The sequence below is a fragment of the Chiloscyllium plagiosum genome, unplaced genomic scaffold (assembly GCF_037043375.1).
Source record: "Chiloscyllium plagiosum isolate Xiang-an unplaced genomic scaffold, Cpla_swu_hap1 HiC_scaffold_15, whole genome shotgun sequence".
Lineage (NCBI taxonomy): Eukaryota > Metazoa > Chordata > Chondrichthyes > Orectolobiformes > Hemiscylliidae > Chiloscyllium > Chiloscyllium plagiosum.
Window position 1 is genome coordinate 38,565,883 of NW_028270153.1, and position 27,981 is coordinate 38,593,863.

The window sequence follows — 27,981 nt, forward strand, 5'->3', positions numbered from 1 at the left end:
GGCCTCTTGCTGAGATATTTGTATCATCGATAGTCACAGGTGAGGTGCCCGGAAAACTGGAGGTTGGCTAATGTGGTGCCACTGTTTAAGAAGGGTGGTAAGGACAAGTTAGGGAACTACAGACCAGTGAGCCTGACGTCAGTGGTGGGCAAGTTGTTGGAGGGAATCCGGAGGGACCGGATGTACATGTATTTGGAAAGGCAAGGACTGATTAGGGATCGTCAACATGGCTTTGTGCTTGGGAAATCATGTCTCTCAAACTTGATTGAGTTTTTTGAGGAAGAAACAAAGAGGATTGATGAGGGCAGAGTGGTAGATGTGATCTATATGGACTTCAGTAAGGCGTTCAACAAGGTTCCCCACGGGAGACTGGTTAGCAAGGTTAGATCTCTCAGAATACAGGGAGAACTAGCCATTTGGATACAGAACTGGTTCATAGGTAGAAGACAGAGAGTGGTGATGGAGGGTTGTTTTTCAGACTGGAGGCCTGTGACCAGTGGAGTGCCACAAGGATTGGTGCTGGGTCCTCTACATTTTGTCATTTACATAAATGATTTGGATGCGAGCATAAGAGGTACAGTTAGTAAGTTTGCAGATGACACCAAAATTGGAGGTGTAGCGGACAGCGAAGAGGGCTACCTTAGATTACAACAGGATCTGGACCAGATGGGCCAACGGGCTGAGAAGTTGCAGACTGAGTTTAATTCAGATAAATGAGAGGTGATGCATTTTGGGAAAGCAAATCTTAGCAGGACTTATACACTCAATGATAAGGTCCTAGGGAGTGTTGCTGAACAAAAAGACCTTGGAGTGCAGGTTCATAGCTCCTTGAAAGTGGAGTTGCAGGTAGATAGGATAGGGAAGAAGGCGTTTGGTATGCTTTTCTTTATTGGTAAGAGTATGGAGTACAGGAGTTGGGACGTCATGTTGCGGCTATACGGGACATTGGTGAGGCCACTGTTGGAATATTGCATACAATTCTGGTCTCCTTCCTATTGGAAAGATGTTGTGAAACTTGAAAGGGTTCAGAAAAGGTTTACAAGGATGTTGCTAGGGTTGGAGGATTTGAACTATAGGGAGAGGCTGAAAAGGGTGAGGCTGTTTTCCCTGGAGCGTCAGAGCCTGAGGGGTGACCTTAGAGGTTTACAAAATTATGAGGAGTATGGATAGGGTAAATATACAAAGTCTTTTCCCTGGGGTTGGGGAGTCCAGAACTTGAGGGCATAGGTTTAGGGTGAGAGGGAAAAGATAAGAGAGACCTACAGGGCAAGTTTATTACACAGAGGGTGGTGGAATGAGCTGCCAGAGGAAGTGGTGGAGGCTGGTGCAAGTGCAACATTTAAGAGGCATTTGGATGGGTATATGATTAGGAAGAGTTTTGGGGGATATGGGCCGGGTGCTGGTAGGTGGGACTAGATTGGATTGGGATATCTGGTTGGCATGGACAGGTTGGACCGAAGGGTTTGTTTTCATGCTGTACACCTATGACTCTACTCTGATATGTGGGGAAAGCCCTGTTGTTGGATTGTTTCCCACACATTAAATCCAATAGGTGACTATGTTTTCAAGAAAATGACTGCACAAGAAATAGCACCAGGAACAGAACATTTGATATTAATTAAAACAAATGAGTTGCAGCTTTGGAAGTTCATTCCAGTAAATGGGTTTTGGATGATTTGTCACAAGAACAAGATTTTCTGGACAGCATCAAAATAGCCGTAATTGTTGAATAAGGGCGGAAGGATTTGAATAAGGTTGTAAGGATCTGAAAGGGTTAACACACAGGCATACCATAAACAGCATCCTCTATGATGTCATGTAAACCTGAGGCCAGAACATCCTAGGAGCAAGGCTTAACACCCAAGTTCTCCTCAGTGTCTATAACAATGCCTAACACATCGATGTAACTGGTAACATGTAACTAGTCACTAAAATTAATAAATAAATTACTTTGTGTTCAAAACAGATGCCTTTTCTATTCAACCATTAAGTGGTTTTCCCCGACCACGCTACAGCAAACAGGTCCTGTAGATCTCTTAAAGTCAGCAAACCTACAAGATGGTGAGGTGCAGATCGAGCTTATCTGCATGTACAACAGTAGTTATACAAGAAACCAGACATAAAAGGGAAGCTCACCAAACCTGCAAATTCTAAAAATAGACTTCACTGCACCAGATTTTAAAAACAGACTCAATATACTGACTTGAATAATATTCCAAAAGTCTATCATCCAAGAAGAAATATTGTGTAGAGTAGAATTGACTTAGCATCATATTGGATTTTGCTCGTTTTCAAACGTATATCCTGTCAGAGACAGCTTGGATACTTTATCATTACAAAGGAGTCCGTCAGTTTGCATGCACTTAAAGTTTTATAGTAATAACCTTATTAATAATTTCATTTACTTGTTTATAGGTATTTTATGCACGTTTGCCTGAAAGGTTCAATATAATGTCAGTGAAAGAGTGGCAGAAATACCAGATAAATAAAGTACATGGCTATTTAAGGCTATCTGTTTCTCCCAAATTTCCACTAAAGTCACACTAAATGTACCCATATTTTTCCCCCTACAATGACAAGTAAATTCAGTTGCGGTTAACTCTCGATGATGTAGTCTCGTACACAGTTGTTATAAGAATCTGGCTCCATACAAATTGGTTCCAGTGTTTGCCTACTTACAATAGAAACTGACTGTAAAACAGTGGAACATCCTGAAAATAAGGAAAACCCCATCAAAAATTCAACGTTAACACAGTTAAGCAAAACATATCATGAAAAAAAAACTCACTTTAAAGCAGGACAGATTTATACTTTGTTATGTTCTCATTTTGCCAGTCCATGAGACTGGTATTGTTTGGTTCTATTGTTATGAAGGTGTAGGTGTGTACTGTACTGTTAAAGAGAATGGAAACTGGCACAGACCTAGAGAGGCACAGAGTGTGCTGAAAAATTTAAAAATGCAAAATTTGGTTAAAACAAATAGCTGGAGCTGCATTACCATGTTACACAATAAATTCAAATTCAGTCAGTTTATATTATGCCCCAGATACCAAAACCCAATCAAATTTGAATTTTACCGATTTGGATGACATCAAACCAATGAAATGATCCGATGTTCTTGGGTATAAAATCGGACATTTTGAACAGTGGGGGGAGAACAACAAAGAGCACCAACAAGTACAGACAGCTAGCCGAATAGCTCTCTGAAAGGTACCTATCCAAAAGAAAAGTTGTGCAGAAAGCTGAAAAAAAACGACCAAGGAGAATCAACAAAGCTGACTGGTTTTCAATTTTTTTTTTTAAAATCTTGTTTTTTTTTAAAATTGGGACGAGTATTGTGGAGTGGGAGGTAAAAGATAGCTTTAAGAGAAAGGAGTTGTAAATAGTTCTTGTTTTAATGCTCTCTTTTGCACTTAAAGAATAAAATTGTTAATTTTTACCTTAAATAGTGAGATTGGGGATAGTTCTTTGCCTCTCGAAATTTAACAGATTACATGCGAGGTGAGCTTCTCTGTGTGTCGGGTTTAAATTAGCAGAGGAATTTGCCCAGTGTCATAACACTATTATCTAAGCTATCGTAGACAGAGGATCTCTAGGAATGACTTTACTTGTCATCTGTGCTTTGTTACCTTGGGAGTTCTTCAAGGATTTATACTTGCCCTCTCCCTTTTTCCCTTATTGAGGCACTGTCCCTTAATGACATCTTCAGATATTGAGTCAGTACCCAAATCAATGATACCCAACCTTGTCTCTCTAGCAAGACCCTCTCCTTAACTATCCGAGATCAGACTGCTCATTTGATTTCCAGTTCTAAATGAACCTCAATTTCCTTCAATTAAACATCAGGAAACCTAAACTTGTTGTTATGTCCCACTACCATGTGCTGTGCAATTGACTCCTCCCTCTATCTGGCCGCCATGAGACTGGGTCAGGCAAACAGTAATTTAAGTATCGAGTTCCACCTCACGTGAAGGTTCTTTCCAATCTAACACTACCAACTCCAAATTCTTTACTTCCACCTGCCACTATCCTTCCTGCCATGTCTTGTCTTCAGAATTAACTACTTCAATGCTTTCATGGCTGACTTCACTTTCTTCATTTCCTCATTCAAATTTCTGCTGTGCATATTCCATCTTGCACCCTTCCATTCCTATCCTCACCATGGAGCACACAACTCAAATGCCTGAAGTTTAAAATCCTTACGTTTTCATCAAAACTCCTTGATGACTTCATCGGTCTTTAATGCTGTAACACTCTTGAACCTTCAAAAAATGATGTTACTCTTAAGTATCGCCCCTTCATTCCACAGCTGGCACTTTGCACTGAGTTATATTGGGCCCCCATTAAGAAATTCTCCTCTAAACTTACACCTTTCCACGTTGCTTCTTTCCTTTCAGGTATTCCTGTTCAACCACCTAGCTTCAAGTCCCCATTACCTCACTCACTTTTTACTGATAGTCATTTTAGCCTCATTTCTTTATAGTATTTATTTTAAAGGCTTGACCTAGAAGCCAGCTATTAATGCATTATCAAGAATCTGGTAATAGGGCTGGTGAATGGAATATTTGTAAGGCACGATGGGAGGCACAAATCCCGCAATTTCCTCAGATTCTATGTATCCTTTAAAGTTCAAGAGGAGGAGCAGGAATCTCTGCAACAGTTATCCTTTGTTTACCTCATTGATCCAAAGGAATTTGAGCAAAGATCAAACTAAAGCTCGATGTCAATAATTGCACAAACTTACCATGGCAACAAGAAAGCAACAGCAAGGCTAACACCAGCAGCAATGGCCATGACAATAATAACTGGCAGATTACCATTAACTGTGGCGATGATAATCAAAGGTGGAATGTACCACTGTGAGAAAGTGAATGAGAAAAAAAAAATGATAAGTGTCCGTGTGCATTCAGCTTCCCACTTTTCAATGGTAAAGCTATAAATTATATTTCTAATCAGAAAAAGAGTTCAACTGAGAATTACTGATCAAAATGCAATATTAACAGTCAGTATATTAAAATTATCAAATAGCATGAAGTACGGTTCAGATATAAATTAATATAAACCAAACCCAAAATATAAATAAAAAGAAATAAATCGAAATACCTTTTTCTTGTGCAATAAGAATTTAAGGGCAAACTATACATTCTGGATCACTTATTCGAGAGATGTATTATCCTAAACCCTCACTGCACACAAACATATTATTTTACATTTTTTATCTTCCCCCTCAGCCCATTAGATTTTTGTTCAGCACAACTGCTGTCCTTATGGCTGGTATCTGACTTTGTAAAATTTTAAATATCAAAAATATTTTGGTCAAATATGGGGTTCATCATAAATTCTGTTTTGTTTTGGGGCCTTTTCATAAATCAGAATTAGATTCCAATCAATCTTCTGTAGGCTATATCATCACATTTTATTTCTTTGTACAGCTATACAATTTATTTACTACTTTTAATCCTTCTGCTTCCAAGTGCAAATGTCTCAGATTAGGGAATAGGGGCAGGGACTGAACTCTGACTAACCCATCATTACACAATGCCATTCTGAAACTAAGCAGTGTCACACCTATAATTGGTAGTTACAGTGTCTCCTTCACTACAATAATTAACTGCCCCCAGGTAAAGCAGACAATGCTATGGTTATACCTTAATAAAAGCTGCAGCTATCTTTTCAGGTGCAAAGGAACACTGCATTTAGATTATATGCAATGAACTTCTAATAAAAATAAATTGACAGAAAAGAAACACCATGTCTCATCAGCAATTAATTATACTGCATGGAGACATTCTGTTTGCTACAAGTTGGAAAGACAATAAGCGCATTTCTGAACATGAGAATGCAATGCGTGAATTTGTTTGTTATGATCGGAGGTCCACGTGAGGGTTCTCCAGGTCACCAGTAGTACTACTGAAACCATGCACAATAGATCGATGCCATGAATGATAAAGAAACATTCAAATTGAAAACTGGCAAATTGTACATATTTATTCTGCAGGGATAGAATCATGGAATCCCTACAGTGTGGAAACAGGCACTTCGACCCAAAAAGTCCACACCGACCCTCCAAAGAGTATCCCACCCAAACCCATTCCCCTCCCTACCCTATTACTCTACATTTACCTCTGACTAATGCATCTAACTTACACATTCCCGAACATTTAATATGGTCAATTCATCCATATTTTTCTTTGAAAGGGAACTCAAGGATATTGTCCCTTTATAGAAAAAAAATGACTACTATATTTTAACAGCAAGTGCTAATGGTCTTTTCAAAATATATTGAATTACGGATGTACTAAATTGGCAACTAAATATCTCAACTGAATTTATCACCTAGAGGCATACTGAGTTAAAGACAATTCAACTTTCAATTAAAAACAACTTTTCTACTCTGTTGGGTCACCTGAGGTCATCAGCACATGTTTTTTAAAATAAAAAAGCACACTTTTATATAAAAGCACAAACACAAGAAGAAAATGAACGTACAGGTAAATAACGCAGTCAGAAAGATAAAGAATTCAATTTTGTTGATGAACAAATTCACTCACAATAAGTCCCACAAACAGTGCTATTTTCTTGCCAAATTTTACCAAGACCCACTGCCAGAATGGTACCATGACAGTTGCAGAGACCTATAGAGAAATAGAAGGAAAATTAACAAGCTAACTCTGAAATAAGAAATAGAGCAAAGGGAATTTTGCAATGTACAAGCAGTAATTTCAGCACCAACTAGTTAGTGAATGACTGTTGCTCAATAGAACTAAAAATAGAGTACAGTGCGATGTTGCCTACATTAAATTATTGGTCTTTAATGTGGTCAGCATTCTTGTGCAATTCCAATTTTGTACATTGGAATTGATAGTCATCAATGGATAAAGGAAAACAATAATACAGAATACAATAATTCTCAAAGAATTAAGAATATGCTGTAATTATAAAAAAGTGCACAAGTGACAGTGCTAAAGACTCAACAGTGAATCAATAATGCATTATAAATCTAGGATAAGCAATCCATACATTAGAAGTAAATGTAAACATGTATTATGAAGGAGGCAGCTATGACTGACAGCTATCCTCGGGACACATTCTACCATCACGTAGTTGTGCATTGCTTAGTGATACCTGGTGTTTTGTGACCTAACAACTGACCCTGTCAATGGATTTTTCTGGTTTGTGTACAGAATCAAAACCTCTAAAAACAGTAATAACACTGTACCTCTCTGGTGAGTCACATCTCCGAAATGTCTTTTGATAGAGGAAATAAAAATAACCAAATGGCTTTAAGCTCAACACAATAACTTGTAACATAAGGCACTCCTGTCTAAAGAGTATGATGTTGAGTAGGAAGAATGTAAAAGCAGCATTGCTCTTACAGGAAATGATTGAAATGGGCACTGTGTTAACCACCAGATGAGGAGGAGTTGAGTCAGGATCTCGGTTTTAAATCCCTTAGTTGACTGTAAAAAGATTTTTAATTATGTTTAGCACACAGCAAATCATACTTCAAGAACAATATAGTTCACGCTTTCAAAAGAGTCAATTGATTTCCTTGAGTGAAAGAGGACTTTTATAACATACCAACCTTAAGAGAAATAACAAATCACATCAAACACACACACAATTTCAGGTACAAACTTTATACAGGGGAAAATGTTTAGTACAAAAAAAGGAAGATCAGTTTAACAAGTCCTTAGATTGAAACTGATCTTCCAAGGACTCCAAGATGACAGCTGTTTAATCAATGACGTTCTGCCTCAGCAGTAACAAAATTTATAAGCAGGCTTGAGTTCTCAGTGAATTAATGTGTGACTAATATGCTTGTGATCTGGTGTAATCTTCACGGTGGGCAAACCTATTTCTACCATCTAGAAGGACAACAGCAGTAGATGCATGGAACACTGCAACCTGCAAATTCCCCTCCAAGCCACTTGCCATCCTGACTTGGAAATACATTGCCGTTCCTTCAGCATCACTGGATCAAATCTTGGAATTGTCTCCCTAATGGCATTCTGCGTGGATCTACAGCAATTGGACTGTCATAGTTTAAGCACCTTCTCATGGTAAAATGGGGATGGACAATAAATGTTGACCCTGACATGAATACCAATGTCCCATGAATAAAAAAAGAAAAAAAAAGAGAGAGATCCTTCCAGTTCTATTGTTACAAATCTATTTTATCCGCCCTCTTCTCCACTAAAACAAGCAGTTGTCTGATATACAACTAATTTGTAGATTTCCGGTCAGACTTCATTACTTCAAGCTGGAAAACTTGCAGCTCACTTCCACCTCCAGCAAGTGAAACTTATCCAGAAAGAGGTACTTACCTAAGTGCCATTACTTTTTCATAATGGTATACTGATTGATACTTATTGATGGTTTCATGAGATGGCAGAACCAGTGGTCAAGTCACGGTGGCCATCTGAAGTTAGTCTTTTTTTTTTTAAAAAAGACAACTTTAGTTCATGAAAGTTTCAGAGTATTAACAGTCACACGATAGTCCATTCTTATTATCACAACAACTCTCACCAAAGCACATTTGGCATATTTTGCGTTAACTGCTTCATTTAAAATGCTTTTTTGTAAACTGCACACTGTACTATAATTTTCAACAAACCATTCTGAAGGTTACCGGACTCTTTTAAAGTGATCCAGATAGTCGTAGCATGATGCAAACTAAGCTCTAATGAATGAACATTAGCAGGTTTTAATCGACATAATCATATGAGGAATGATTCAAGAGAATATCTTATGAAACCCAAAAGACTTAGGATCTCGCTCCAAGTGATTGGATGTCTCTATTTCATAGCTATTTCATTTGCAATGCTCAGAAGCTATCTTCACAGTAAAATTACATTTAACCCTTTAGTTGGTAATTCTGAGGATTAAAGAGTTGGTTCACCACTGACAGTCATGCATCTAACTTTGCAATCTAAATAGATACCTAGATATTGAATAAAGGAAGTAAAGCTGCAAAGCAAGAGTCAGATGCAATCATTTTAAAACAATGCACAGTTCCTCCAAATGTTGTCCTCCACTTTTTCCTTCTGCAAATTATGCTCTTCTGCTACTATTGAAGATCATGTTCCTCTATAACATTTTAAAGTTTTTGCAGTATAAACATTATATTCAGAATCATGTTTCCATTTTCCAAAAGCATAAACAGTTTAAATTTTAACTATACGCTTGCATTGATATGTAGACTTAGGAAGAGTAGGCCATTCTATCATTCCACCCTACTCTGCCAATTTAGTAAGACCTTAGCTGATCTGGTCGTGGTTTCAACTTCACTTCCTGTTCTATCCTCCAGAATCCTTGACTCCCTTTAACTCTGCAGAAATCTAACTTGTAATTAAATAAAGTGATGCAGACACCACTGTTTTCTGGGGAGTAAAGAATCCACAAACTAATAACCCTCAGAAAAAACATTTCTCTTAACCTTAGTCCTAAAAGGGAGACTTCTTATTCTTAAACTCTCACACCATCTCAGTTAGAGTCTCCCTCCAGAAGAAGATACATCTTTTTGGTATCCATTCTATTGAGTCTCTCAGGATCTCGAAGACCATTTATAATTTTTTATCTAAACCCGTGTGGATTAAAGCCCAACCTGTTCAACCTCGCATTGAAAGATAAGCCATGCATCCCTAAAATTAATTGAGTGAACCTAGTCTGAGCTGCTTTTACTGAAATTATGTTTTTTTTCCCCAAATAAAAGGAGACTAAAACTGTATCCGTTACTCCAAATGTGATCCCAACAAGGCCACAACATTTCCCAACTGTTATATTCTATCTCCCTTGCAATAGAGGATAATATTCCAATTGCTTCCACATTGCTGCAGCTGCATGTTTTGTGATTCATGTAACAGAGCACCCACATCCATTTCCCACAAAGTTGTGTAATCTTGCTTTCCACTTTAGTAAAATGCTCCTCTATACCACCTGCCAAAAATGTTCGCATTTTCCCACATCACACTCTAGCTGCCAATTTTTTCCCCATTCACTTTAACTTGTCTATAGACTTTCACGTGCTCTCTAACCAGCTTATCTCCCTCCCTATCTTGGTTCATCAGCAAACTTAACTGCCATATATTTGGCCTTTTCATCCAAGGTATTGATGTAGACTGCAAAGTGTTGAGGCTTCTAGATTGGGGATTGCAACCTGTTACTATAATCAAAAAAAAAATCACAACTGTTAGTCAACCAACCCTTTATCTATGCTAATATGTTAACTCCATCATCATGTGCTTCTACATTGTGCTGTAATTTTTGTTGTAGCATCTCATTAAATGCCTCAAAAAATGATAATTTACTTAAATTCTACTTCCCTTTCATAAGGCCAAGTTGTATATACCTGAACAAAATTTTCAAAGCATCCTGCAAAGAACTTCCTTGGTAATGGATTCTAACAATGTCCCTATGTCAGATTGGAGTTAACTGGCTTTTGGTTTCCTCCTTTCTGGCTCCCTTCCTTTCTTGAATAAGGATTTACATTTGCTATTTTCCAATACACATGGACCCTTCCTAGAATAAAAGGAATTATGGAGGATTCCAGTCAATACATTTACCATCTCTAAGGCCATTTCTTTAAGTCCCTAGGATCTATGCCATTCTGCTCCAGAGGACATCAGCCTTTCGATCTCTTAGTTTTCTCAGCAGTATTTCCCTGTTGACAAGGATTGTTTTCAGTTCAGTTCCTTCCTCCTGTTCACTTCTTGATTTTCAAATTTCTTTGGAAAGCTTTCTAACTCATCAAACAATAAAGACAGATGAAATAACTGTTCAATACCCACACCTTAACATTTCTTATTTCTACCGTATCCAATTTTACATCTTGCTCTTTTGAGGTATGGTCATCTCTCACCATTGTTCTAATGGCATCCTCGATTCAGAAAGCATCATTCTCGTGTTTTGCTGGTCCACCATCATTTTTGAAATGCTGAATACCTTTCACATTCAGGTCCTTACCTTGACCCTGCAACCATATTTCTATTATGGGTATTAAGTCATATATAGTTAAAAAGAAAAAATCTCTCAACACCAGATTATCGTCCAACAGGTTTATTTGGAAGCAGTAGCTTTCAGAGCATCACTCCTTATCAGGTGGTTGTGGAGAATTCAGTCCAACACTGGCACCTCCAAATCAAGTCATATATATGTATACATCTGTACAGTTTAAGGTCAGAGTCTTTAATGCTGGTCTTCTTACCATCTTTTACAATGCTGCCCTTATCTGCAGGGACACTCTGGCAATCATCACCGAAACTGTTACACTGCTCTATTACCTTCTTGTTTCCCTCTGATATACCAAACCTCCTCTCATATGATCTCTCCTGCCATTATTTAATTCAAATTCTCTCTACCAACTAAGGTATATGATTTGCTAAAGCAGAGATTAGATGAAACTGATCTCAAAGTTACAGCTCCTAATTTCCATAGTGCTGGTGTGTGCACCTCAATTATCCCGTGCCAATCTTTGAAACATATATTCATCTCTCTAATCTTGTTCACCTTATCCCAATTTGCTTGTGGCACAGGTAGATTCCAGAGAGTAATACCTTTATCATCTTTTCAATTTAACTCCTGATTGTTCATGAACTCCAAAATGAACTTCTTTCCTAGTCCTACTATGTTGCTGGTGCCCATACAGACCAGGACAACTGAATCCTTTACTCCTTTCCAATTCCACATCCCACCACCCATATTCTACTACCACCCATTCATTTTCACTCTTCCCACTTCAATGGCTTCCTGAACGAGGGCAACAGGGTTAGTTCACTCATACTCTTACATCTCTCATCCATGTAAAATGGATGAATCACAAACCTGTGGATAATTGCAAGGGCTAAGAGTCCTACACTTCAACCTTCGCGGTCCACTTAGCTGCCTTGCTCACTCACATTGCTCCTACGTATTGGCCAAATCAGAAGATCCTACCCAAGTGTATAACTTCTGGAACAAAGTGTCCAAGTAACTTTCTGCTCCCTGTTGCACACTAGTATCCACAGCTTAGCCTCTGAGCTGAAGTTCCTTGTGCCGCAGATGTAAGTGCTGCAGCTGCAAGACATAATCAGCCCTGTCACAGAGTTATAGAGATATACAGCATGGAAAAAGACCCTTCGATCCAACTCATCCATGCCGACTAGATACCCTAAATTAATCTAGTCCCATTTGCCACCACTTGGCCCATATCCCTCTAAACCCTTCCTATTCATGTACCCATCCATGTGCCTTTTAAATGTTGTAATTGTACCAGCCTCCACCACTTCCTCTGATTGCTCATTCCATACATGCACCATCCTCTGTGAAAAAGTTGCCCCTTAGGTCCCTTTTAAATCTTTCCCCTCTCACCCTAAACCTATGCGCCTTAGTTCTGGACTCCCCCACCCCAGGGCAAAGACTTGGTCTATTTGCCCTGTCATGCCTCTCTCTGTCATCTTTGTTGGGTTTTATCTGACTATTTAACCTTAGTAAAGAACTCCAATGATTACCCATAGATACATTAAGTGCTTTAACTAATTAAGCTGTAAAGTTAATGCAATACTTATTTTTTTCTGGTACCAGTTTTAACTGCTGTATTCATTCTGAAAAACAAATTTAAGGGATGTAGACACCAGTAGATGGGCCAGCATATGTTGCCCATCCCTAGTTATCCTGAAGAAGGTGGTGGTGAGCTGCTTTCTTGAACCACTGCTGTCCATTTGCTGCAGGTAGACACAAGGTTTTGTTAGGGAGGGATTTCTATAATTTTGCCTAGCAACACTGAAAGAGTAGTCTGAATGGCAGGTGGTTCAGAGGGGAACTTGCAGTTGATGATGCTCCCATATATCTGCTCCCCTTGGCCGTCTAGATGACAATGATCATAGATACATCTCTATGACTCTATCTTGCAGGTGTTTCTAAGAGACCTTGGTGAACTTCTGCAGTGCATCCTGTGGATCATACATGCTGCTGCTACTGAGCATTAGTGTTGGAGGGAGCAAATGTTTGAGGATCTGGAGCCAATCAAGTGGGTTGCTTTGTCCCAGATGGTGTCAAGCTTCTAGAGTCTGGTTGAAGCTGCACTTCTTCAGGCAAATGGAGAGTATGCCATCATACTCCTGACTTGTGCCTTATAAATGGTAGAGAGGGGTTTGGGGGTCAGGCAGTGAGATACTCATTGCAGGGGTGCATAGCTTCTAACTTGCTTTTGCAGCCACTGTATTGATATGGCTAGTCCAGTTCAGTTTCTGATCAATGCTAACATCCAGGAAGTTGATACACAGCGACTGTAACTTCAATTATCAAGGGGAAATAGTTAGACTCTCTTTTGCTGGAGATAGTCATTACTTGGCACTTGTCTGGCATGAATGTTCATTGTGGAGAAAGTGAGGTCTGCAGATGCTGGAGATCAGAGCTGGAAATGTGTTGCTGGAAAAGCGCAGCAGGCAGCATCCAGGGAACAGGAGAATCGACGTTTCGGGCATAAGCCCTTCTTCAGGAATGAGGAAAGTTTGTCCAGCAGGCTAAGATAAAAGGTAGGGAGGAGGGACTTGGGGGAGGGGCGTCGGAAATGTGATAGGTGGAAAGAGGTCAAGGTGAAGGTGATAGGTCAGACTGGGGTGGGGGCGGAGAGGTCAGGAAGAAGATTGCAGGTTAGGAAGGCAGTGCTGAATTCGATGGATTTGAATATATTGGGGAGACAGGCCGGCTACTTGCGGAGCGTTTCAGAGAACACCTCTGGGACACCCGGACCAACCAACCCAACCACCCTGTAGCTCAACATTTCAATTCCCCCTCCCACTCCACCAAGGATATGCAGGTCTTTGGACTCCTCCATCGTCAGACCACAACAAAATGACGGTTGGAGGAAGAACGCCTCATCTTCCGGCTAGGAACGCTCCAACCACAAGGGATGAACTCGGATTTCACCAGTTTCCTCATTTCCCCTCCCCCCACCCTGTCTCAGTCAAATCCTGGATGCATGAATGTTCATTGTCACTTGTTAGCCCAAACCTGGATACCATTCAGGTCTTGCTCATTTGGAAAGGGATCACTTCAGAATCTAAGCAGTTCCTCCTAGTTTTGAACATTATGCAATCATCGGTGAACACCCCTACTTCTGACCTTATGATGGAGGGAAAGTCATTGATGAAGCAGCTGAAGATGGTTGGACAGAGGTCCTTCCCCTGAGGAACTCCTGCAGCTGAAATAATTGATCTCCAAATACAACAACAATCCACCTTTGTGTTTGGTATGACTTCAATCAGTGGAGAGTTTTGCCTTTGATCTAATTTTGCAAGGCCTCCTTGATACAAAACTCAACCAAATGCAGCCTTGATGTCAAGTGCAAACACTCTCACCTCACCCTGGCGTTCAGCTCTTTCGAGACAGAAAATAAAATGAAACTCATGAACCACTCATAATTAATGCTTCTAAGCTTCAGTTATCACATAATGCTGCTGCTGTCTGGTTCTTTTTATGAGCCTATTACTTTCATGTCAAATGACAAACCAGCACCTCCTCCCTCACTGCACAAATTTGCCTACTCACTAAATTCACAAACTCACACTGTGTTTAACAGCACTCCATGGTCAGCTGCTCTTTTTAGTTTCGTGAATATAGTAAGTAAACACAATCAAACCATGATCCAAAGGCTACCTGAATTTACTTACTCACGTAAAATACAAAAATGCATTTAAGCCTAGAGTTGTACTGTTTTTGTGCAACCACCAAATTCTTCTTTAAAAAACAGAACAAAACTGAAGGGAGTTCAGCATTTTACTTGAACAGAAACTTACATTTTCTAATTAAAGTTTGTAAGATTATGATTACAACATACTCATAATCTGAATAAAATTGTGTTGTAGGTTCCCACGAAGGTCATTGAAATAGACCATGTGAATGGAAAATGACAAGCTGGTATAGGTAGGATTGAATAATAGAATAACTATAAAACATTAAAAATGTTGATTGGTCTTAAAGCAACAAATTCTTCTGTGCTAACTGGAGAAATAAAAGCCTTTTCTTGTCAGCTACACTGATGCAAAACCTCCAAAAATAAATTTTATAATTGCCAAGTACTGCTGTTTGCATGCATTTGAACAAATAGTATTTGGTTTTTGGTGAGGCTGAAGGACTTGAAGAGATGGCAGGACTTATTTCGAAAATGAACCATGGTTTAAATTACTCAAACATGGCTAAACCAGGAAATGACAACATTTAAAAGGAAGCTAAAAGTAATTACTACTGCAATGGAGCAACAGAAATAGAACACAATGAAACTATTAGCTTACAAAACATACTGGGACTCTCAGGAAGACATGATCACATTTGGTCAACTAGATTTTTTAAGAGATAAGTAGATACATTTTTGGAAACCAAAAGTTAGGGAGGACTATCCCCAAAGATTGCCTTCAAAAAGTTGTTAAACTCTAAATGACTAAAATATAACCAGGCAGTGAAAGGACAAAATTAATTAGAACTCAAAGCATTTACTGTTGATGTGGAAAAATAGAGCTGCACCAAAAAAAAAGAACAAACATAGTACAAGTGCAGCTTGGGAATCAAGGAAGTATACATACATTACCACTTTAGAGCATTAAACCTAAACAGTATTGACTCATACTTTGTGGTCAGTAGCAAAGGAAAGACATTTATCAGTCATCTCCCAACACCAAAATGTTTGCATTTTGCAAGCTCAAGAAAGGCAATTTATTTTAATCAAGCAATAAATCCAATGCTGCCTCCTCAATGGGGCATCTGTAATGTCTACACAAGAAATAGCAAGACTTTTCAAGAATAATACATTGATAAATCCTTACCGAGTAGTACGGGAATGGGTCTGGGTGGGTGAGCCTTCAGAGGGTTGGTGTGGACTTTTCGGGCCGAAGAGCTGTTTCCACATTACACGGATTCTATGATTCTATTCTACGTTGTCTGAGAGAAGGTGATCCACTGGATGCAGTTCACAGAAGACACTATTGTCACACAATGACCTCTGGGAACTTGGAACCTATGTGAACTGCTTTTATATTTTTAAAAAACCTCAAAATTTACCAAAATTAGACATTCATAACCTATTTCCTTGCCTCTCCTGTTTTCCTTAGATTAGATTAGATTCCCTACAGAATAGAGTAGTGCATTTACCCCTGACTAACGTACCTAACACTATGGGCAATTTAGCATGGCCAATTCACCTGACCTGCACATCTTTGGATGTTGGGAGGAAACCCATGCAGGCATGGGGAGAATATGCAAACTCCACACAGACAGTCGCCCGAGACAGAAATTGAACCTGGATCCACACTTTGCCTCCTCCAATTGTGCAGAGTACTAACTTGGTCACTGATGTTTTCTTAAGAAAATAAGATGCAGGGAAATTAAAATCCTTACCTACCAGAATCACAAAGATGATGTGCTGAAAGTGATTTCCCAAACCAGCAGCGTGGGTGCAAAACAGAGCAAAATTATTTTGGACGAGCTGTGTGGTAAAACAATATGGAAAAATGTTATAGTCATGTGATTTTGACATAAACCAGACTTTATTTAATAGACTCATGCAAGTGCTTTTCCTCACTTAACACAAAGTCCAAACCTCAAATACTTAAATTCCACTCAAATACTTATGTTAGTGCTCAGCACCAATGGTAATACAGCAGGGAGTTGAGGGACCTTGACGTCACTCCAGGTGCCCCTTCCTCACAAGGAAACATGAGTGCTAGTAGGCATCCAGACAGAGGTGAAGCCAATACTTTTACTGGATATGCCCCTAAGACTGACTGTGGCCCATCCTACAAGTGACTTGAATGGACACCTCTGACTGATGACTGACCAGACCCTGGACTAACCCCTGTGCAACTCCTTAACTGACTGACTGCTAATCCCTAGATGGATTATGTTGGATTGACAGGGCTGACCATGGCTCACTCCCTGAACTGTCGTGATTTAGACTCCCTGACCCTGGCTATCCCAAATAGCTGAACGGCCATGGCCAAGTCCTGGACTGAGGCTGGAGACTGCCCTTGACAAACTGTGCCAGAAATCCATAGACGACGAGAGTATCCCTTGATTTGACTGAGGATTAATTCCCTTTGACTTTGAGACATGGCCATTGGTTGCTCCACATTTGCTGTGTTTACCGTTTATGCTGCGGAGGCCTGCTATTAAAGTATGACATTAATGTAGCACAGGGCTGTATGGCAGCATTTGCATTCACTTGACTGATAACTGCTGACAACCAGGACAAGCTGCCTGGTCTTGTGTCTGCTGTAAAAGGCAAGGCAAAGCAAGACAGAAGAACTGTGAGCGTTTAAACTTTGACATAATTGCAAAAAGGCAAGACAAGGCAAAGAAATATAGAATCATCTTGCATGTGGGTCAGGGATGTGCTACCAGGGTGCAGTTAGTACATGATAGATGGCAACATCCGTGGATGAGAGGTCTATAGAGTCATCTGACCCATGAAACATTCCCGGAGATGCTAGTGACTGGTATAAAGATGGAGATATGGAGACAGAGGTGATGTGCTTGAGTTGCCAGGTATCTGACTTTCATGTCTAGATTTGTCACCGTGTCACTTTTAATCCAATGGGTGGGAGAATGGGAAACTACAAATAGAAGAAGAGGTAGGATTAGTTAGTAGTGAGATATTAAGAGATCTGAATACATGCATGGCAGTCATTGGTGAGAATTTTGTCTCACCGTTCAACATTCAATTGGAATATAAGAATGTTTGCTCTTGCCATTGGGAAGCTCCTCGCATGTTGATCTCATGTAGTATTTTTGCCCATGCTGGTCAGTGCCTGGGCAGTTTCTATCCAAAATGTCAATGAGCTACATTTTCATAGGTTTTGGGGAGGTGAAACAAAGTAGATTTGTTTCACAGTGAAATTCAATTCTGTCCATACCCAGCTGACAAACATACTTTCTGCAAAAGTCACTAGATAGCAAACAGGAAAAAGGAACACTGGATAATTTTCACCTTCCTAACTATAGGATGAGGTATTAATGCTCCAACCACCATGTTTAGAGATCAGCTAAGTCAGCACAAGTCGTACCTAGAGCCTCCCAAGTAAGGTATGATTAATCCCAGCCTCTGAAGTGGATTTGAACAGAATCAGAGAAATCAAAAAGGTCATAACACTTATTGGGCAGTGCTTTAGTCTCATCTCAGTTATTTCTATTTGTCAAGATTAAGGTACATTGGATAATAGATTTTCAACTATGTTTTTTTAAATGATACAAAAGTCTTAATGACCGATAAATATGTTTCATTTTTTTTGGGTTACCTGAAAAGCCAATGAGATAAATAAAAAGCCAAATGTTAGGCTTAGGTATGGCTTGTGACTCATTACCAACTTCAGGCCTGTTAAATATGACACATGGAGATGATCTTTTGGAGTAAAACCTCCTGCAAAAATCACAAAAACAGCCAAACATATTTGAATCATATACTATGTACAAGTCAAACTAGTCCAGTTTAATCTGTTAGACATTTGCAGTGAGTCAATAATCAAATGTTCAACCTTTACTTAAATTTTGAAAAATATGTTCACATTGCAATTGATCAATGACAGATCACCCACTCCTGCTAGTAACATCTGCCAAAATCTCCAGAACAAATAGTTACAAGTTCGATATTAACTGGCAGTTACTCACAGAAACCATTCAGTTGACATCCAGATTTACAAAGAAAATGATGATATTTGCCTGTGTTAGTATTAGTGAGTTGTCTAGTCATCTTATTAGAATGCTGTACAAAGAAAGTGGCAATTTGCTTGACACCATCACCATATTGAGTGTAACATTTCAGGATAGCTTTTGAGGCTTTCCCATGCAGACAAAAAGCATATTTTAAAATCTGTTTCCATTAATAGATTTTCCTGGAATATAGGAGGAGAAAGTGAGGTCTGCAGATACTGGAGATGAAAATGTGTTGCTGGAAAAGCGCAGGTCAGGCAGCATCCAGGGAACAGGAGAATCGACGTTTCGGGCATAAGCCCTTCTTCAGGAATGAGGAAAGTTTGTCCAGCAGGCTAAGATAAAAGGTAGGGAGGAGGGACTTGGGGGAGGGGCGTCGGAAATGTGATAGGTGGAAAGAGGTCAAGGTGAGGGTGATAGGTCAGACTGGGGTGGGGGCGGAGAAGTCGGGAAGAAGATTGCAGGTTAGGAAGGCGGTGCTGAATTCGATGGATTTGACTGAGACAAGGTGGGGGGAGGGGAAATGAGGAAACTGGTGAAATCCGAGTTCATCCCTTGTGGTTGGAGAGTTCGTAGGCGGAAGATGAGGCGCTCTTCCTCCAACCGTCGTTTTGTTGTGGTCTGGCGATGGAGGAGTCCAAAGACCTGCATATCCTTGGTGGAGTGGGAGGGGGAGTTGAAATGTTGAGCCACAGGGTGGTTGGGTTGGTTGGTCCGGGTGTCCCAGAGGTGTTCTCTGAAACGCTCCGCAAGTAGCCGGCCTGTCTCCCCAATATAGAGGAGACCACATCGGGTGCAGAGGATGCAATAGATGATGTGTGTGGAGGTGCAGGTGAATCTGTGGCGGATATGGAAGTTTCCTTTGGGGCCTTGGAGGGAGGTGAGGGGTGAGGTGTGGGCACAAGTCTTGCACCTCCTGCGGTTGCAGGGGAAGGTGCCGGGAGTGGAGGTTGGGTTGGTGGGGGGTGTGGATCTGACGAGGGAGTCATGGAGGGAGTGGTCTTTATATGCTGATAGGGGAGGGGAGGGAAATATATCCTTGGTGGTGGGGTCCGTTTGGAGGTGGCGGAAATGACGGCGGATGATGCGCTGTACATGGAGATTGGTGGGGTGGTAGGTGAGGACCAGTGGGGTTCTGTCCTGGTGGCTCAAGGGCAGAGGAGCGGGAAGTGGAAGAGATGTGGTGGAGGGCATCGTCGACCACGTCGGGGTGGAAATTGCGGTCCTTGAAGAAGGAGGCCATCTGGGTTGTGCGTTTTTGGAACTAGTCCTCCTGGGAGCAGATGCGGCGGAGTCGAAGGAATTGGGAGAATGGGATGGCGTTTTTACAGGGGGCAGGGTGGGAGGAGGTGTAGTCCAGGTAGCTGTGGGAGTCGGTCGGTTTGCCTGGAATATAGATCACTTCAGGCTACAGCTGGAGAGACACATTAAGCAAGTATGCTGACCAGAAGACACTCTCCTCTTACAGCCCACAACAGGCACATTGGAAGGATTGCACACATTGAGAACTATCAAGGTCCACAGGGGAAATCAAAGCCAGAGATTCCAGCTCAAAGGCAGGGACACTACCCACTCTGCCACAAGATCTCCCTCCATTTTAAGACAGTCACAGTGTGAATTTATGTAATGAAAATGTTACTGGAAGCAACAATCTAGGAGGAAATGGGCTTGATTTCCTTGTTGAGGATTCATATGTAAGATCAGCGAGATGTCGCACATGTGAAGGGAGTGGAGAGGGAGAAAATGATAGAACAAATTAATATAAAGTTAAATATCTGGACAGAACAACTGGAATAGCTCTGTATAAAGTCGCTGACCTCAGTTAAAGCACTGTTCAGCATGAACTTGTGTTAGATCCATCGATCCAAAGATAAGCAGATTCCCGCCATCTTCTCAAGACAATAAACATCACTTTGATAGTGACACATCTTTCTGCAAATAAATATTTTAAAAATATACGAGACTTATCGTCATCCTTCCACATCTAGGAAGTTAAAATTAGCCCAGTTTTCTGCCCCAGATCACAATCCACTCCGATCCTTCCACATCCAACAGAAATTTACCTCCGCAAATGTCATCTACTGTATCTGTTACACCCGATGTGGTCTCCTCTATGTCAGGGAAACAGGGACTCCAACTTGCAGATCATTTCAGAGAACATCTCTGGGACACCCACACTGACCAACCACCCCCATTGCCCCGTGGCTGAATACTTCAACTCCACCTCCCACTCTGCTTAGGACGTGCAGGTCCTGGGCCTCTTCCATCGCCAAACCCTAACCACCTGATGCCTGGAGGAAGAATGCCTCATTTTCCACCTTGGGATCGTGCAACCACATGGGATCAATGTGGATTTCACCAGTTTCCTCATTTCCCCTCCTTCCACCTTATCCCAGTCCCAAGCCTTCAACTCGGCACTGCCCTCTTGAACTGACCATTGTCTTTCCCATCTATCCGCTCCACCCTCATCTCCAACCTATCACCTTCTCCCCCACCTTCATCTACCTATTGCATTCCCAGCCCCATCCCAGCTCACCCCCCTCCCATTTATCTCTCAGCCCCCGGCCCACAAGCATTGCTCCTGATTAAATGTTTATGCCTGAAACATAGATTCTCCTGCTCCTTGGCTGTTGCCTGACCTGCTGTGCTTTTCCAGTACCCCACTCTCGACTCTGCTCTCCAGCATCTGCAGTCCTCACTTTCTCCCACTATCTACTGACCATGATGAGAAAATTTATCCATGTTGACAGCTTAAGAGTGAACACATGCTGGGCTTTGCTGTTTTTCACAACCAAAACCCCTGCTTGCACTCACTGAATGAGTTCAAACATGAAGAATGGTCACTTAGATATAGCATTAGAAAGTTGTGGAGCCCAGTAAAAATCCAATGCCTGCTAGAAAGAAATTAAAGTAGAAGGGAAATATTTGGTGATGAAAAGGAATAAATAACAACATGAAAAATAGCTCCAGACTTCACCTCACGGTTAACAAATTTTAACACTATGAGGAATAACTTGTTTTCTGTACCTAAGTGGGTTCCTGTTACTGTCACATCTTAGTCTATCAATCTCACTTACCTGTGTGCTCTTTTACTCCAAGTAACAGAATCAATGAACAGAGAAAGTAAAGGCTCCCAATCACCATGGCGGCCAGCATGTAAGCCCATTTCTGAGAAAACAGAGAAGCACATGTTTCTTACAGGGATGGCCTGAGGTTCAAATTTCAGAAAATTCATGCCAGTTTAACTATCCACAACATTGCTAGAACTACCCCCAACAAAATAATTCAGGCCACTCAAAAGCGTTTTCAAACAAAGTGAGGATTTTTGCTTCCACTGCCCTAATAAGTCACCCATTCCAATTAGTGATTGCTTTCAGTGTAAAGAATTTAAGTCCAAAATTTAAATGATGTCCACTAATCTATGATTGTGACCGTTTAATGTGTAGTTGCTTTCAAAATTATTTTATCTTCTTCTAGCACACCACTTTTCTATTAAAGCTTAAAAACACACAATTTCTTCCATCTTTCCTCAAATCACCTAATTCCAAATATTATTCTGTAAACCCTCCCTAAACAACATTACTGCAACAATCAAAGCATCAGAAAATTGAGGGATGATAAATACAAGATGCAGGAGAAATAAGCATAGTATAAAGCAAGGCAGGAGGACTAGAAATGTGGAGGTGCAATAAAATGTACAGAAATATAAATTTTACACATCCACCAGACGTTCAGTTTTGCTTGCCATTTTCATCACTCCTCTCTTGTGGCAAGAATTTACTCTGAGGTATGAGTGAAAACAGTGTACAGAAATCTGGACTGGAAGTATAAAAATTCAAGAATGGATTATATTAACCTGGTCCAAGATTTTATTTTACTCTGCATTAACATTTCCCTTTCTTTTTAAGGTGGATTGATAATGTACCTTCACGTCATAAGAATGTAAGAAAATGAACCATATTGAAAATTTCTTCTATTGTAACCTGAACAAAACTGACAGTAAATGTTGCCAATCTAATAAACTGAAGGGTTCCAAAGGTAATTTAAAGAGGAAAGGAAAGGTTATCAACTGCTTTGGAAGACTAGTTGCAGAAGTTTAGATTTTTTTTGATATATCAGCGAACACAATTATACTGCAGCTTGTTCTTCTCACCAATTTCCCTTCACGCAAAATCCAAATTGTTTTGTGTGTGATAAATTGTTCAGCCTAACATTAAACAAGTACTTCTGATCCGGAGCTCGTTTCGAGGCACATCCTTGGGACAAGGATAGCAAGTTCTGCTTTGTTCCATTCCAGATATTGGTGCAGGCTTTGAATCCTTGGATGAGGGCAGCAGGAGATAAATGCTCAAAACCCTGGGTGCCCCAGCTGTACAGAATGAGAGGAGGAGGAGTAGGAGTACATTGACAAGGCTAATAGGGGATTCATTAGTTAGGGGAAAAGATGGTCATTTCTGGCTGTCAATATGACTTCCAGATGGTTTGTTGCCTCCCTAGTGTTTGAGTCAAAGATGTTGCAGAATGACTGCAAGAAAAGCTTCTGAAGGGGTGGGGGTGGGGGTGGGGGAGGGGGGGAGGTGGCAAACAGCAAGATATTGTGGTGATCCACATTGCTTCTAACAATGTACATACAAAGTGGGATGTAGTCTTGAAATCAGAATGTAGGGAATTACTCAGAATAGAAAGTATGGATGCATTAACACCATATAAACTGCAGCAGTTCAAGAAGTTGAGGACCACTAACTTCAAGGGAAATTAGACATGCACAATGAAGACTAGCAATTTCAGTGACCCGCCACATCCCATTCACAAATTTCTTTCAAAATGGAGAATCTTTTTCTGCGAGTACAATAGTATACAGCAAGGAAACAGAACCTTCTTAGCAGAGCCAGGTCAGTCAGAAGATAGCTTAGGAAATGCAAAGCATGGTAGCAGTAGAGAACTCTTTTCTACAGAAAGCAGTAAATGCTAGCTCATTAGGAACTTTACATCCAAGATCGATAGATTTTAGTTAGGCAATTGTATAATTTCACAAAACGTGGTCCTGCAGTCAGGCTCAAGGCTTCAATGGCTGAAGTCCCATTCCTGTTGAACCAAACTTTGCAATTCAAGTCAAATAAAAATAGTTTGAGGACTTTCAAGATGACCAGCACCAAACAGGCTGTTAGATGTAGCATTTTAATGAAAACACAGCATGTTGCAGCATGAAACAGCACCCTTTCTTTGAGTTTCACTGGATTAGAGGATAACCCAGTGGCCACACAGGAAGAAACACAATATTTGTTATGCAAATCCAATTTTAACTCTGTTTCCAAACATGCAGTCTCCTGCAAGTCTCATTTTCGTGTAATTGTGCTTCAGTTACATGTCTTGGCCATTAAAGACACTTTATAAATGCAAGTCTTATGTCTAAGAAGAAGAGTGCCTCTGGCTTCAGGATTATTTTCAAAACATATTCTAGTACTGAGCCTGACCAATAGTGACATTCACTCATCTCTGAATACAGTCAAGACAAGATAATTTACTATGCAAAGACAAGACTAAGGTCACTGAATGATTGGTACTGACCGTGTTATTAAGGCTGTTTACCAACGGGGAGGTGTTGTTGAGTTCTGTTCCATTCTGCATCATGCGGCATGTTTCAGCAGTTTGTATGTGATATGCTCCCACAATCTGACCTTGAATAGCAGCTCCAGCCAGTGTTGCTACAACCTCCACTCCCATTCCTGAAATGAGACAGAAATGCTTATCAATGGATTAATCAGCTGCCACATAACTGACCACAATAATACCTCAGCTTTACAATGTATTTCAACTCTTGTTCTTCACACTTCTTCAGGGGATTACATAATTTCACTGGTCTATATCATAATATTATTGTGGGGATGAAAACATCTATACAAACATTGTTCTTTCCTTCATCTTCTCTGGTCAGGATGCAGACTTTTACGTATAATCTGTCCTAAAATATAACCATTTAGGGGTGCCCAATACTTTATGGTGCACTTAGAGTTAATCTATAGAATAATATGCACATAACTGAACCCAATTATACCCTATCCAACCTGAGTTACTGGATAGTGACCAGGAGAAATCCTGCCAAATTGTGGCCTTTCTGGCCCACAAAGATGGAAGCCTGGTTTATTATCTCAACTGCTCTTCTTACTGATATCTGTTAAACACACCCTTGAGATGGAAAATACATTCCTGTTCCACATGATTGCCTGTGACCAAGGAACTGTATCACAGCAACACAGCACTAAAAGCATTGGGAAACAACCCTGCTGCAAGTCATGATGGCACAGGAATAAATATCAGACAGGAAAAACACGCAATACATGGATACAGGAGCCATGTAAAATTCTTGAAGGGAGAGACAGCAGAATAATTTTTTATTTAAGTTCAGCTTGAAAGACAAATCAGGACTTACTATATGCAGTCGCTGAATCTCTGTCACGCTGGCCACCACCAAGAAACATGGTTAGAGCAGAATAGGGCACGTGGAAACACTACAGAAACAAAGATTTAAAACGTGTTTGAAGAACTATTAGAAACTAGCTATCTTTCTGCTTTATTACTCCCATCAAAAGATGAAAGACTGGCTCCCATCTTTAAACATGTTCTGTGTTTTTCAGCAACCCAGAGTAAATGATGAAGAATGCAATGTTATTGAAGCTAACCAGCTTAGACATTCAGTTTTCACTTCTGGAATCTGTATCATGAATCTCTCCCAGGTTAAGGGATAAAAGTCTAATTGTTGATACAGGTGTAAATTTCAGGGCTGTCTCAAATGGCTTTACTTTTATATGGAAGGCACACCAACTGGAAATTTTACAGTAGCTGAGCAAGAACTTAACAGCCAAGAAAAATAAAGTCCACTGCAGTCTTGAAGATACAACATATAAAAAGAATATTTCCTCAAACTGCAGTTAGATGTTGATAATTAATCATCATATTCAACCATGGTTCATTGGTAGCTTTCTTGTTCGAATCAGAAGATTTTACATTCTAGCCTCAATCCAGGATTGGAGCAAGGCAGTCTGGTCTGACATTGCAATTCTGAAGGAATGCTACTCTGAGAGTCGCTGTCTTTCAGCTGAGATGGTAAACTAAGACTTTGCCTGTTCTCTAAGATGTACATGTAATTATCCCATAAAACTAATTCAGACCGCAGAGAAAATATCCTGTTTTTTCTCAAAAATCCAATACTTACCTCTCACTCACCATCACAAAAAGGATTATCAAGTGATTGTCACATTGCTGTTTGCAGTTTGTGGCAGTTTCCTGTGCACAAATTTGTTGCTGCATCCCCTATAGAACACTTCAAAAATATTTAATTGACTACAAGGTAATTTTTGTGCCAGTATTTATGAAAAGCACTATATAAATGCAAGTTCTTCTTTTAAAATTAATTTCAAGTCATGCATTGTAAGAAAAACATATTTAAAGTGCACAATATGAAGCTTGCAGTCATGGATTTTCAAACCTGTGTTGATGTAAGATATATTTTCCAGGATCTCACTGTTAATTTCTCCCTTTCCACATCAAAAGAAAAAGAAAAAGAAAATCTGCTCTTGGATGTAGCATTTTGTCTGTTCACTGCACCATTAACAACTGCCCATCAGTACACAGGCCCATGCACTACAAAATCACTGTCTCTTCACTTCCCTCTCTTTGAATAATCTCCTAAAAAAATAACTCCTAGTCACTACTCACCCCGCTCAGCATCAATTTATTTCAGACCTCCCCCTCTGTGAAGCAACTTAGGAGGTTTGTCTATATTAAAAATGTCAGTTGCTTATTTAGTTAACTGGAGTGAACATTGATACTACTCGTTGAGACAGACAGGAAGTGAAGTTGCCCACATCATACCACACTCTCAGTTACATTTAATCTTAAGATCAGCAGGTTTATTTTTTAACCATCTTAAACATGAATCTCCAAACTTTAAAAGATGCAGTACTGATGAAGTATTCCATCTAAAGGTTAATCAATCTTTCCCACTTCAAGATTCCATGTGACCTCTTGTATAATTTTAATCTCACCTTTAAAAAAAATCTAGTACTCAAATATTGTTTTCACCATATACAAATGACTAGCTTTACTATTTAAAAAGTTAAAAGTATAATTTCCCCTCAAATTGAGGCCAGATTGTAGTCTTACCCTATTTTCATAATCTGGTACATAAGCAGGCACAGGAAGTATAAAAATAAAGCAGCTATCATACTTTCACAACTGAATTCTTGCCGTGGCTCTAAAATATTGCAAATGGTCTTGCACAAAAAGACACTATTGGGATGCTATGGTGAGGTGACAAATGCTTGAGCATTGTTTTTCTCAGTTTATTTGAAGTAAGTAAAAATACAACCAGTTGTGGAGGTAAATTAAGTAGTCTAAGTCATGATATGAATTTAGTCTGCTTATGTTGTTACAAAAGCAAAATAAGTAACATAATCTTAATAATTTCCTAAATATGCTTCAGTCATTTTGACATTTGTTTCTGTATGAATTACTTCTGTGCCACCTTCAGTGAATTGGAAAAAGGGTCGTTCCTGTGTGAGATGCCATGCCCTCTCCTTTACTGCCGAGCCTGACTATCAAGTCTCACCGCGAAACACTTCTTGAAAGCTTATCTGAGCTGTTAATGGTGACCTAGATGATGGTTTCGCAGAAAACTGCATTGGCAGTTTGAATCCACTGATTTTCAGTTGCAAATGAAGACAGCTGCCAATGGAGTTTAAAGGTGGATGAATTGATAACTGTACTATCAGTCCAAAGCATAAAGCTGCCCACAATTCAGCACTACTCTGGCAATCTGATGGATGGTATGGACACAACTTGTACTCAATTCCCAACTTCCAAAATGTACTGTGTTAATACTGATACCGTATGGACCGCAGCAGTTCTAGAAGGCAATTCACTGCCACCTTCTCAAGGAAAATTAATGCTGGGTAAAAACCCTAGTTTTGTAAGTGATGCCATATTCCAAGGAGGAATTAAAAGAGAGGTACAATAGTAATTTTCATCTCACCTTCTGGATAAGCAGTATCAGTGGAAATGTGGAAAGGGAGCTTTTGGCAAGCTAGAAATACATGAAGGTACAGTGCAAATACAGCTTGGTTGTGTATCTGTACCCAATTTAATCTTGATGGGACAACATAGAAAGAGATATTATTTGCATAAGAACCATGCTGTAACATACTCAATTATACGTTGACCCTTTATCATAACCAACCCAAATCTTGTAAACACAATGATCATTGCCCCCTAAATGCTCCTGACAGACACAGGATCCACTACATC

At 40.0% G+C, this 27,981-nt stretch overlaps 1 protein-coding gene across 1 annotated transcript in view; it reads right to left on the reverse strand.

The window, feature by feature from the left end:
* The window catches only part of LOC122560107 (sodium-dependent lysophosphatidylcholine symporter 1-like), a 58,346-nt gene that overhangs the window by 12,235 nt on the left and 18,130 nt on the right, over positions 1-27,981 (reverse strand). The window contains exons 5-11 of the mRNA XM_043710346.2: positions 25,109-25,187; positions 24,247-24,404; positions 21,756-21,846; positions 18,267-18,388; positions 16,376-16,459; positions 6,552-6,635; positions 4,745-4,857 (exon numbers count right to left, since the gene is read on the reverse strand). Of these exons, the coding sequence (XP_043566281.2) occupies positions 4,745-4,857; positions 6,552-6,635; positions 16,376-16,459; positions 18,267-18,388; positions 21,756-21,846; positions 24,247-24,404; positions 25,109-25,187 (731 nt within the window). The remainder of the gene's footprint in view (positions 1-4,744; positions 4,858-6,551; positions 6,636-16,375; positions 16,460-18,266; positions 18,389-21,755; positions 21,847-24,246; positions 24,405-25,108; positions 25,188-27,981) is intronic.